Source organism: Eulemur rufifrons, chromosome 6, assembly GCF_041146395.1.
Source record: "Eulemur rufifrons isolate Redbay chromosome 6, OSU_ERuf_1, whole genome shotgun sequence".
NCBI classification, from domain to species: Eukaryota; Metazoa; Chordata; class Mammalia; order Primates; family Lemuridae; genus Eulemur; species Eulemur rufifrons.
Genome location: NC_090988.1, coordinates 61,247,481 through 61,261,459, shown reverse-complemented (window position 1 = coordinate 61,261,459; position 13,979 = coordinate 61,247,481). Strand labels below are relative to the sequence as shown.

Sequence of the window (13,979 nt, the reverse complement as noted above, 5' to 3'; positions counted from 1 at the left end):
TCACAGAACCACAGAGAGAACCGAGAGAACAGTCCAGCCTGGTGTCATCACCTGAGATGTTGTCTTTTTCTTTTCCGCAAAGGAGCACATCCTGATGAGAAATCAGAACTTAGTGGGGCTCAAGCTTCCAGACCTCAGTGAAGCCGCGGAGCAGGAGAAAGGTAGGTGGGGTTGGGCGGATGCTCCCTCAGTCCAGTGCTGGATGTGTCTGGCCAGATCAAGGAAGGTAGGCGTGTAAACACGAGGCTTCCGTCAGTGGCCTTTGTCCATCCCAGTGGTGAGCGTGGGCTGGCCACGGAGCAGGCCCTCAGTAAATATTTGCAGATGCAGGAATGAATCAGATCGTGTTTGCTGCCTACTCAGCGCACTTCCAAACCCCTCTCCTCCCAGCCAGGCCCCAGGTGGGCCCTGCCAGCCTGCCCTGGGCCTTGGTGGTATCTAGAGGGTCAGAGGCGTGCCCCAGGCCTGAACTTTTGACACTTCCTTTTCCCCCTACACCCAGGAAGCCGCCCAAATAGATCAATTCCTCTTTTCAAAGCATCAGAGCCATCTCTTGCTTTCCAATCTGCTGTCACCACAAAGTCCATACCCCAGCCCTGCCCTGCTGGGCAGCCACAAGTCCCTTCCTCTGAGCCTGTGGCTCCCTACCACCCCGCCCTCCCCCTGCCGGACTCATCTTCTGCACACCAGGCTCGGGTCTCTCCCCACCCCTGCCTCGCCTCACCCTCCACACTCGTCCCTGCTGATGGTTTCCTAACAGTCCCCACCATCCTAGATCTAGATCCCAGGGCGCCCAGCACCCTTCCTCTGCCCCGTTCCTCAACATGCTTGTGTTGGGCCCCCCTGTGAATCTGAACTGTGAGGCCTGTCACTGGCCAAGCTAGGTGACCTGGGCAAGTGACTTAACCTCTCTGGGCCTGATCCCCACACATATAAAATGGAAGTAAGAACAGTAGGTTATCATGGAGATTAAGTAAGCGAATGTTTGTAAAGTACCTAAAACAGTGTCTGATACGTGATAAGAGTTGTCTAGGTGTCAGCTATTATTATCCCTAGAGTAGGAGCTCCCCGAGGGCAGGAATCTGTGTGGGTGTGTTTTTCTACCACTAAATGCTTACAATAGTGCTGGCACTACTGGTCCCTGAATAAGTGTTTATTGAGTAAACAAATGAATGAACCAGGTAGGATGCAGCAGGGGAGCTGAGACAGGTACGTAAACATAGTCTGTGACCATCACCGTGGTGCCAGGAGGTGGGCAGAGGAATGAGTGAGCTTGGAGGGATGAGGGTTTCCACTGGGCTCTTCCCTCTTCCAGAGCCGCCTCCCCGTGGCCGCTCACCCTCAGGCCTCTGTCCCTGCTGCGTCTCCCTCTTGCCTCGCTGTGGACTCTCCTCTCTGAGTCGAATCATACGTGTCCCTTAAAGCAGTGGGCGAGTCCCACCAACTCTGCAGTCCTCCTCTTTTCCTTTTTCTCTTCTGTATTTCACTGTCTATATCCTACTCCTTTGGGGGGTATTTTTTTATTGTGGTAAATTTACCATTTTTGAGTATACAGTTCAGTGGCATTAAGTGCATTCTCATTGTTGTGCAACTATCACCACTATCCATTTTCATAACTTTTTCATCATCCCAAACTGAAATACTGTACCCATTAAACAATAACTCATTCCCTCCCTCCCCCAGCGCCAGGTAACCACCATTCTACTTTGTCTCTCTGTATTTGACCATTCTAGGTCCCTCATAGAAATGGAATGGAATCATATAGGATTTGTCCTTTTGGGTCTGGCTTTTTTTGTTTGTTTTTAAGAGGCAGGATCTCACTCTGTTGCCCAGGCTAGAGTATGGTGATGCAGTCATAGCTCACTGTAACCTTGAACTCTTGGGCTGGGACTAAAGGTGCTCACCACAACACCTGGCTATTTTTTTTTACTTTTTGGAAAGACAGTGTCTCGCTATGTTCCCCAGGCTGGTCTTAAACTCCTGGCCTCAAGCGATTCTCCCGCTTTGGCCTCCCAAAGTGCTAGGATTACAGGTGTGAGCCTCTGAGCCCAGCCTTGTGTCTGGCTTATTTCACTTAGCAAAATGTCTTCAAGGTTTATCCTTTTTTCCTTTTTTTCTTAACTGTTGTTCTTGTTTGTTGCTCTGTTGCCAGGGCTAGAGTGCCGTGGCATCAGCCTAGCTCATTGCAACCTCAAACTCCTGGGCTCAAGTGATCCTCCTGCCTCAGCCTCCTGAGTAGCTGGGACCACAAGTGCATGTCACCATGCCTGGCCTAATTGTTCATATTTTTGATAGAGGCTAATTTTTTTTCCCTATTTTTGGTAGAGACGGGGTCTCGCTCTTGCTCAGGCTGGTCTCGAACTCCTGAGCTCAAACGATCTGCCCACCTCGGCGTCCCAGAGTGCTAGGATTACAGGCGTGAGCCACCGTGCCCAGTGTATCCTCCTTTCATTCCCAATCATAATAAACAAATTTCCTATAGAGTCTTCCACAGTATAAATCATTTTCTACCTCTGATTTCATCTATTCCTCCCAATAAACTAAGAGAGGCAGGGATTCTTGCTCTCGTCTTAACAGTTGAGGAACTGAGGCCCAAAGATTTCTTGACTCCAGATCTCATAGACTGGCCATCACATAAGCAGTTTTGAAATTTTTTGTTCTAGCTGCACGACATTTCAGACAAACTAATCCCTAGAAGGGCAGTGGGTGGAGGAGAGGCAAGTGAGGCTGCTCTGGTTGAAGGGGACAGGAAGGCTCAGATCTGCACCTTCTGGAATTCTCTCCCTTTCCACTGTGGCCCCGAGTCCTCAGTGGACCCCATGCTTCAGACAACACAATTTGAAAATCCTTACCCCACTTCAAGCTGCCTGGGGTTGGTCTCAGCATAGAAACCCTCTGTTTATGGATTGTTGTGTGGATGTGTCCGGGGTGTCACCAACGATGTTGGAAGCCCCTGGTCTGAAATATGGTAATTCCTACCTATTTATTAAACATTAATAAGAATGTTCCCAGAAGTAAAAACAATATTGTTCAAAGGACTAAATTTTTTGAAAATAGTTAACCATCTTTAGAAGAATCTCTTGAAAAGATATACTTCCCTACTTTTAATTTTTAATTTACTAAAGCAGATTTAAAACACTAGATAAAAAAACTTATCTTAAAATTTCACCCACAACCCCATAAAGTCTAAAAAAGTAACAGTTTTTATTCTTTCCAATATTTACCCATATTTATAATTTTTTCACAGTTGCTTCAATGAATAGATATAACTTCCTGTTTCCTTTTTTGCTTATTTTATAACTAATTCTATATAGTTTGACTCATCCTCGTTTATCATTTAATGGGTGCATAATTCCTTTTGTATTGATGTATCTATTGTTGGTTATTTCAGATGTTTATAGCTCTTTGCCTATGATTAATAGCCCTACTGTAAACAATTATGTACTGGTAGGTTTTTTTATTTCTTCCTCTAAGTCACTCCCTTGGGATAAATTCCCAGACTTGAGATTCACAAGGACAAAGCGTAGGAGCATTTGCATTTACCAAATTGTTTACAATGAAGACTGCTACTGGCAAAGACTGAGTGTACGACTTTCTCTTAAGCATTACTGCACTGGACTTTGCTTTTGCTCCTTATTGGTCAGAATATAGTAAGAATAATCAGTAATAGCAACAATTATAATGTGTTTTTGTTATTAGTGTGAAATGCCATTTTATTCCAATTAATTTGTTAAAGCTCAAGCTTAAAATTTTTAAACGTTTATTTACTTTTTAAAAACTCTGATGAATTAACTACTCATTTCTTTGCTCATGTATCCATTTGGGTCTTGGGTTTTTTGTTGGTAATACATGTAAACTTTATACGTCATAGATATTAACCCTTCATTGGCCGTATTTTCTCAGTGTTTTCATTCAATCATTTGTTGCTTTTTAATAAGTTTTGGGTTATTTTAGAGGAATTGTAAAGATTTTATATAATCTTGTTTGTGCATCTTTTCCTTTGAGAAGTCTTTCATTATTTCAATCATAAAAACATTACTTCTCCCCAGTTGGGATAACAGATCTACTTTCTACTGGTTTATCTATCATTTGATTTATTTATATTTATTTTGCTAATACCTCTGAAATTTATTTTAAGATAAAGGTATTTTAATATTTAACGTCCTCTTACCTCAATAATATTTTAATAGTTTTTATATTTCTTTCATGGCTTAGATAGTCATATGTTTTTCTTTGCATATACCAAAGACTAATTCTGGGCTCCTGATACTGTTTTATTCTGATCAATACCATAACATTTTAATTACTGCTGCCTTGTGATATGTTCTAATGTGCAGTGGGGTTAGCTCTCCTTCATTGCTGCTCTTCAGAATATTTGTTGATATTCTAGATACAGAGATTCAGCGCAAAATAGCAGAGCAACTGGACAGAAGTCGGGAGATAGATTCGAGTTCATGTCCCAGTCTGGACACCAATTAACAGATACTTTAAATGTGTTCCTCAACCTCTCTGGGCCACCACTCCCATTTGAAATTTTTATCATTTTGTATAACATTTGAATTATGATTGCTCTAAAGTTGGATTTGTTTGCTTTAAACTTTGTAGACCTTTAAATTACTTAATTTGCAAACATTTGGTTCTCATTCAGGCACATGGTTTGTCGCTCTATTAATTTAGGTATTTTTTCTTTCTCCCCTAAAAGATGTAAGGTTCTTTGTACACATCTCCCACTTCTCTTACCAGAGCACATGCTATGTGATTTATATTTTTGCTTGTTTATTCAAGAAGAATACTCTTTTTTTCATTAGATTTTGTAGCTGATAATTAGTGGCATAGAAGAATGCTGCTTGGTGCTGTACTAGCATTTTTTGTATAATATTATTAACAAAAGATAGTGATTACTACAGTGATTAACTAGTGTGATTATTCTAACTAGAGTGATTATTACATGCCAGATATTGTGCTAAGCACTTGACAATATTTCACTTAATGCTCACAACAACCTTGGGAGGTGGCTTTATTATGTTCATTTTAAAAATGAGGAAACTGAGGCTCAGGGAGGTTCTAGTTGTGTGGTTATTAATTGCAGAAGCTGGAATTAGAACTCAGGTGTGTCTAACTTCATAGACTCTTGACAACTTTGCAGGAAAACTTTTTCAAATTTTTACAATCAAACCATGTCATTTTAATTTTATCCAATTCATTTGTCTTAGTTGTATGCCTGTGTGTGTGTGTGTGTGCTTCTGTGTATCTGGATATGTTTTATTACTTTGGCAATATTCCCTAATTTAATAATGGTAATAAGGAAAACATTGGTCTTGTTTCCCTTTTTTATTGAATTGTTTTTGTTTTTCTCTTAAGGATCAAGCTGTATCTTGGTATTAAATAAATGTACTATTTTAATTTTATATTTTATATTACAAAACATGTAAGATATAAAATATAGAATTATTTCATAATTTATAATATTTATTTTTAAGGAAATATTTTCTTCCAAGTTTTAAGATTTGTGTTGAATTATATCAAACGTGCTTTGAATATCTATTGAAAAAATCATGTATGTTATATCATTTAATATATTTCTACATATAGAAGTAAACCTTTGTGGTGATAGAATAAAATTCATTTGGGGCCAGGTGCAGTGGCTCACGCCTATAATCCTAGCACTTTGGGAGGCTGAGGTGGGAGGACTGCTTGAGCCCAGGAGTTTGAGATGAGCCTGAGCAAGACCCCATCTCTACAAAAAAATAGAAAAATTAGCCAGGTGTGGTGGCGTGCAGCTATAGTCCCAGCTACTCAGGAGGTGAGGCAGGAGGATCACTTGAGCCTAGGAGTTTGAGGTTACTGTGAGCTATGATGACACCACCATACTCTAACCCGGGTGACAAAGTGAGACCCTGTCTCAAAAAAAAAAAAAACCAAGAAAACCAATTCATTTGGTCATGGTGTATTTTCTTTTGTATATACTACCCAATTCTATGTATCCACATCTTTTTTAAAGTATTCTGCAACTTTCCGGCATTAGTTAAGATAAAATCTAAGTAGCTGTGACACAGAGACCCCAGATATGAGACTGTGTAGGAAAGAGAAGATTGTTTCACTCTCAAGTGACAGTTCTCAGGTGAGCGATTCAGGTTAGTGGCTGGCTGTGCTCCATGTGATCATTTGGGGACCCTAGTTTCTCCCCTATTGTCATTTCACTGTGCTCTGAGGTGTTAGACTTGATACAAGGTTGAAGCTGGACCACAGGCAAATCTGGGTTCCCACTTGAGGGAAAGAAAGAGTGGAAGTCCAGAACAGATTTAAAAAAAAACAACAGGGTGGGAGTTGCACACATCCTGTTAGCTCCCACTGCATGGATGATGACGTGGTCACGTGGCCATAGCTAGCAGCAAGGGAAGCTGGGGGGCGTGGCTGCTGGCGGGACAGCTGGCGTATGCCCAGATTAAACCGCATTCATATGGAAGGAGGGGAAGGCAGATGTTGGTGGATGAATAGGTGCCTCTGTCACGTTGTCTTTTACTTAACAATATACTTTAGACAGTTTCTCATTTAATGCATATGGAACTTTTTAAATTGTTTTTTGGTATTCTATTGCATAAGGAACACTATAGATAGATAGTTTGACTCCTATTAATCTCCTAATATTTGTTATTTCTACTTTTTCTTTATCATAAGCAGTGGTATAATGACCATTGTCTTCCATGTACCTTTATAGACCTGCATGTTTTTGCACGGGTGGTTATCCTAGAGGTGCAATTGATTGATCAAGAGGTACTTACATTTAAATGTATATATTTATACTGCCAAATTAGCTTACAAAAAAATTTACCAGTTTAGATATCCACTACCTGCAGCAAAACCTCACTGTCCAATATTAGTAGGGCATGAGTTGGGTCTTAGAAGTAAAATTATAAGGTAAATGAATTAGATACCTATAAGCACCAAATTTAAAAAATAAAATTAAGCATGTTAGGTGTTCAATTAATACACACTCCCTCTCATTTTCTCTCAGTTCTAGGGTCTGCGTGGTTAAGAGCTCAAGCTTCGTCACTTACCAGCTGCATAGTCTTGGTCAAGTTTCTAATTCTCTTGATGCCTCAGTTTATTCATCTTTAAAATGGGCGTAACAATAGTACCTACTTCACTGAGCTGGTGTAATGTTTTTATGTGATATTGGTCTTTATTCCAGCAGGTACCTGCCATACATTTTAATTTCTATCATTGAGATGGTAGAGCTCTGTCTTGCCAGCCAAATGGGGCTTTCTTATACTCTGTACTCCATGGTGCCTAGGACAGTGTTGGAGATGTGGTGGGCAACCATGTGTGTTTGATAAATATCTTCAGGGTTATGAATTTCTTTTCTTATATTCTGTAAGCCCCATCCCCACCTGTACCCAGGACGAAAGGCTTTGGGAGCATTTTAGGAGAGCAGGCTCAGAGAGTATTTACGGGCCCTAAATACAACTGCGTATGAGCTCATGGGGAAAGCTCAGCTCTCTTATGTTTGTTGGCTGTCCCTTTGGGACCTGGGGAAAGATCCTTATCAGAACATCCTGGAGTCTTAAGAACTTTGGCTCTCCTTCAGTTTCTGAAGACTGGGAGGCACATTTTCATCTTGCATCTGGTATTTTCAACAACCCAACCAGTTCCCTTCTCAGGAACTATATTGTACGATGTTTTGGTCTTGGATCATTTGCAGGTTATTTTAAGCTAAATGTATAGGACTGACTGTAGGCTGGTTCTTGGACTGTGTGCTGGGGTTGCGTTCGGTAAAAAAGGCTCAGGCATTGCCATCAAGGGGAGGGCCTTGCCCTGGCTACCGTTATCAGTCCCCTTGGCTTTCTCGGCAGCCTCCTACCTGGTCCCTCTGCCTGTACTCCTGACCCTCACCCAGCTCACAACACGGCCAACACAGCAGCCAGAGGAATCTCTAAAATGCAAATCTGTTTCAACATCTTTAGAGGCTTCATTCCGCTCTTAGGATGAGCACTTGAATCCTCAGTAGAACCTGTAAGGCCCTGGGTGACCGACCCCACACACCTCCCCAATGTCTTCTAGGGCCGTGCTCCCCCTCACTCGCAACATCTTGCCCTTCCTTCGGCAGCTCCTTCTTTCCCCTCCTTAGACTTGGCACGTGCTGTTCCCTCCACATGGAACATTCCTCCTCTCCTCATCTTTGCCAGACGAACTCCCATTCGACCTTTAGATATCTGCTCAAATGTCACTTTCTTGGGAAGGCTTTCCTGGTACCTCCAGATCCCTTGTCCTTTATAAAATCTATCACAGTGTAAAATGAAATGTTTGGATGTTTCTCTGATTAATCTGTCTCCCTAGATAATAAGCTCCCAGAGAACAGAGGCATGTCACTTTTACTTAGCATCATACCCCTAGCTCCAAGCTCATTGCCTGGGATATAGTAAGCACTCAATAAATATTAAATGAATGCATGAATGAATGAGCTCACCTTCGCTGTCCAGAAACACAAGGGTAGACAGAGTCACTACACTATGTTGTGATAAGACTTTAACAGAACTTACAGTACCTAAAAAACAAAGAGGAAAGAAGCAGGCAGCTCAGCAGGGGTGAGTCAGGGAGGGTTTCCAGGAGGAGCAGCTTTAAGCCAAGGAAGAAAAATTCATCCCAGGCAGGGGAACAGCAGGAGCAAAGGCATGCAGCCTTCTTCTAGTATTTAGTTGTTTCAGGAGCAGAAGGAATGTCATGTGAACCAAGTGTGAGCTGACTGTCCCAGAGAGATGGGCAGCAAGGCTGGATCAGTGGGCTGGGACCAGGGAGGGTGAAAGCTTTGAGGGCCAATTAATGAGTTTGAATTTCCTTTGGGACACTTTGGAAAGCCAAAGAAGCCTGCACATAAGGAAGGATCAAATCTATGTTTTAAAATAATTCTTCATAATTTTGGACAGATTTTGAAGGCTGGCCTGAAACATGAGTGGCTGGAGATAGGGAGACACCTGGTAAGAGGATGTTGGAAACAGCCTTGTGAGAGACAATGAGGTGGTAGGGATGTGGGGAGGACAGTTTGAGGGCTATCTGGAGATCAGCATGGCGGGACTTGGTGAGAAGACGGAGTTGAGGGGCAGACCAGGAAGACCCCCAGGTACTGTCTGCACGGCTATAGGTGCTGGACCAGGAGCGCAGGAGGGGCGTGCTTGACAAGGGAGACAGTGAGTTTGGGTTTGGACATGTCAAATGTCCATGGGAAGCAGCTTGGATGCAACAGACAGACCTGTTTTTTGCCTCCTGACTCTAGTAGCAGACCCTAGAGAATCTATTTGATTTAGCTGAGCTTCAGTTTCCCAGAAAATGAGCTTAGCAGTGTTTACTTTGCAGCACTATTGTAAGGAATAAGAAAGAAAGTAAACCTGATGCATGGTTGATGTTCAGTAAATGGTGGCCATTGAAATGATTTTTTATTCTCCTTATCCAGGTGGCAATGTCTAGCAGGATCTGGACCTGGATTTTGAGAGAGATGTGGGCTGAGGCAGAGAAGTACATTGAATAGGCAGTCCTTCCATACACCCCAGTCTGGACTTAGAGCCCAGAGTCTTCATTTCTGTATTCTTGATGCTCTGGCGTTTGGGGCCTTAATCCTGGAGAGATTGCCCCTCTTAGGCAATTCCTAGAGGCAGGAAAGAACTCTCCCTGCCCAGAGTCTTGGGCAGGGAAGAGGCCTCCCAGAGAAGTTAGAGGTGAAGAAAGTTTATCCCCAACTAATAGTTTTTGGCCTTTAGGAACCATCCTGGGGCTTAGAGCATCTTTAACCAGAGCCTCCAAAGCTACTTTTCCAAGTTCCCGAGATGGCCAGAAACAAATGTTTTCGTTAGAATGGTATAGGTAGACATTTTGAAAATAATTTTATTCTGTTTGTTAAAAATGGCTCATGTTCATTATCTAAAAACAGTGAAAAATACAAGGAAGAAAATAAAAATGGCTTATACCAAACACCCCCTTCCGCGCAAATACAGAAGGAGGGAGGGAAAAAGGAGATAGATGGTACTAGATAACACTTTTTCGCAAGAAAGTATTACAATTTAATTGAATTCTAATTAAAGTGAAATGCAACTGCATGACTTGCTGAATTTTGGTAATTGCTTCCTCCAAAGAAGAGAAATTAGTTTCTAAAAGTATAAAAAATGTATTATGAAACACACAAAGGGTTTGGAGTCATTGAGGTAGTTTTCTTGCATTATGTTTGTTAGGTTTGTTCTAAGCTTTGGACCCGGCAACTGTTTTAACCAGGACACACAGACCTGGAAATGACTATCATGAAGGAATAAGTTTATACTCATAGATTCCTCGGAATAGGAGGTGCGCGGCACACCACGCAGGGCTACCTGGGGAAGGACCAGAGTCAGTCAGGAGGCAGAAGCAGTGAGGGGAGAGCACGGCCCAGAGCCTTTACTGGGGTCCTCAGGGGAAGGAGCCGTTGAGGCAACGTAGGCACCCTGAGTAAGTTTAGGATTGGATAGTTTGAATAATTTTGGCAGGATCTGGGTTATAGGGGTGGCTCCCTAGTCATCAAATACCTGGCCCTGGGGTGATTTAGGGTTGGGGGTGGGGGGCGGAGAAATATCAGCTTGGTGTGTGAGAATTTGATAAAGGAGATGGTTGGAGGTGTGAGTTCTGGATTGGTTGGTCTGTATTTCAAAGACACACTTGAAGGGAGAGTTCTTTCGTGCCTCTAGGAATTGCCTAAGAGGGGCAATCTCACCAGGATTAAGGCCCCAAATGCCAGAGCATCAAGAATACAGAAATGAAGAACATTTAGTCACTACAGTGGTACCTACTGACTTCTTGCTGGAAAAGAGGAGAACGGCAGCATTTCTTTCCACCTTAATGTTTCTTCCTATGTTTCCATTTTGCCACTACACATGTTGAATTCTTCTTTGTATGTCATCCAGGTTATAACATTTACATTCCGTTTTGTAACCATGGTTTACACAGTTACTTAGTCTTAGCCGCACATGTAAAAGGATTTCATGCTCACCACTAGTGCCTTTACCAGGGCTTGCCATTCCCAAGTTTATTATTTTTATTTATAATTTGTTTCTCTGGATGGCACTTTCTTTTTTTTTTCTTTTATTTATTTTATTTTATTTTTTTGTTTTTCAGCTCATTATGGGGGTACAAAAGTTCAGGCTATATATATTGCCCGTGCCTCCCCATCCCCCCGAGTCTGAGCTTCAATTGTGTCCATTCCCTAGACAGTGCACATCACACTCATCATGTAGGTGTGCACCCATCCCTTCCCTCCACCCCATCCCCCCCAGTCAGAGTTCAGAGGTGCTATGTTCCCTGAGTTCTAGCATGTTTGAGAATTTTATCTTGAAGGACAGCTTGCATGATTATAAAATTCTTGGGTGACCCTTTTTTTAGGACTGTGTAGATGTTGTTCCACCGTATGCAGTGTTGTAGAGAAGACTAGGACCAGCTGATTTCTAACACCCCTCTCACCTTCCTCTGTAGATGTCTGCCTTTTTTCTGTGAGGATAGCTAGGGAAACATTTCTATACTTTTTTTTTTTTTTTAAATATGGTGTGCTCTGTCAGCCTGTGGGTTCAACTTTCACCTCAATTGAGGAAAATTTTTCTTCTGTTATATCTTTGAATATGTTCTTTGTTCCATTTGTTTTGTTCACTATTCAAGAGACAACATAATTCATAGATTGGTCATCAGTGCCTTAACTCCAAGTCCATTATTTCATCTCTATATACTTCAGTCTTTGTTTCCCTCTTTGTATTCCTTGTGATCACTCAATCTCCCCCACCCTCCTTACTAATTCAGTTTGAAGCTATTTCTGTTTAGTCCATCATTTCCAATATATTGGTTAGTTTTTTTATTTTCTAATTTCTTAATTCTATTTTGGTCTTCAGTTTGTTTCCTTAAATAGAAATCTTCCTCCATCTTTGTGTGATCTTCTCAACCCAGCTCTCATTTCTTATTTTTAATTTTTTTCAGGTTCTAATTTCTCCTTGAGTCAAAGCATTTGTGGTCTATATTTTGCACAAAAGTGTCCTTTTGCATTTTTTGTTGTGTTTCTTACAGCTATGTTTCCATCCTGACATCTGTCTCTTGCATGTTTCCCTTTTTCCTTCCTTTCTACCTTCCTTCCTCTTTTGACTATAGTATTTTTATATAGTTGCCATGCCATTTGTTCTAATTTTATTTATTTATTTATTTTTGGTCTGGATATTTGTACCTTGATTTTCTCTTTACCCAGATATATTGTGTAGGTTGATTTTTATTGATTCCTTCCTTCCTTATCTGAGATCTCTTTGTCTTCCCTTCAGTGCTTTAGTTGATGATTATATATTTTATGTTTGTCTCTTTTGTTACTGATTGGATGGTGTGGAAAAGGGGAAGTTCAGATGGAGCCGTGTGTTTGTAGAATTGGTTTCTGCTCTTTCTCTATAACTTAGTTTCTAGTCTAAAACTTGAGTTTATTATACCAAATTGGGGACATATCTTATTCTCTTGGGTGGGTAGTAGTGGGTTTAGATTGTTTCACCAATTCGGGATAGAATTGTGGAGACAACCTGCCTAGGTGTTTATTTTCCAGACTTGACCCCAACTCTTCACAGCAGCCATTCACTCTCCTGCCTGTAAAGGAGAGAAAATGTAGACAAAATCCAATGGATTAGCCACTGTTTTTCAGGAGTCGGGGGAGGGCGTGGTGGTGGCATCAGTTTGGGCTTTCCACATGTGTCCTGCCACTCACTCCATTGGAGGGCCTTGTTTTATTTACTTCATCTTTGGTTTTCCTTTCTGGTAAATCCCTCCATTATTGTTCAAGATAATTAACTCCAATAGAATCCTGTGCAATCAATCTGCCTTTCCTCTTGCCTCCTTATCAGTAAGAAAAGCAAAATGGCAGGCAGCCCAGGCAGTTTTTTCCCTCTGAAGTGTTAGTGCAGTGGAATGGAGAATCTTCTATTCTAGGGAAACTCTGAATTTCCTCCACCGGCTGCTTACTCGCCCCTCCATCTACTTCACTTCCCATCTGTGGCATTGCACTTTTTGTCAGAAGCTTTCCTCTCGCATCTTCCTTTCAATACTGATTCTTTGGGGAGAGGAAGAAAGGGTTATCAGGAGTGGGAGCTCTATGTTTATTCATAGCAATTTCTTTCTCTAGTCATTTGGACTATCTCCTTTTCTTATATTTGAGAGTTGCTGGTATATTTTTGATTGGTTTAAAATTTTTTGTTATTTTGGTTGAATTCAGGAGGAAGGTGGTTGGTTCCGGGATCACTAATTCTGGTATCAGTCTTTAGACACCATTTTAACACGGGCTAGAAGCCCCCCTTTTTTTTTTTTTTTTTTTTTTTTTTTTTTTTTGGCTTAATATAGGCAAAAGGCAAAATCCCCTGGCATGAATTTTGCTTGATTATTAGACCTTGTGTGTTTCAGTCAATCGTATAAATTTATTTCTCAGCAGCCTGCTGCTAAATTGGCTCTCAGCTGGGTGTGTAGGGATATAAACAAAGGTACAGTGGGGCCAGAGGTGCCACGAGGTTTACCATGGAAATGTCAGAAAGCAATAAATGCCAAGACAAAACCCAAGAGATAGCTAAGAGAACTTCTAGCCCAATATCCAAAGAAGGATTGAGGACTGCTCCATCTCTGACAGCTGACCCTCCAGCTTTTGCTTGGATATCTTGAGTACCAGGGAACTCATGAACACCGTTTTGTTACTGAAAAGCTCAAAGTATTTAAACATTCTTTACCTTGAGCTAAACTATATTTCCTCTTCTTTCTGTATGGTCTTCCTTGGTGAGGCTTCTATTCACATGATTCCTAATTTTAGCTCTTTAGATGACGACCACAACTGCCTGTAGTCCTGACCTCCAGTCCTAGTCTGTAGCCTAGACCCACAAACCTGGAAAATGATTAAACAGGTTAGAAAGCTGCTAGGTTAAAACCTTTGAGATGTAGTAAAACATTGATAAATATAAAGTGCC

At 41.5% G+C, this 13,979-nt stretch overlaps 1 protein-coding gene across 2 annotated transcripts in view; it reads left to right on the top strand.

Moving 5' to 3' along the window:
• Positions 1-13,979, top strand: part of IRAG1 (inositol 1,4,5-triphosphate receptor associated 1) — a 74,119-nt gene that overhangs the window by 24,599 nt on the left and 35,541 nt on the right. For both annotated transcript variants that reach the window (XM_069469574.1, XM_069469573.1), the window contains one exon: positions 83-161. In XM_069469574.1, the coding sequence (XP_069325675.1) occupies positions 83-161 (79 nt within the window). The remainder of the gene's footprint in view (positions 1-82; positions 162-13,979) is intronic.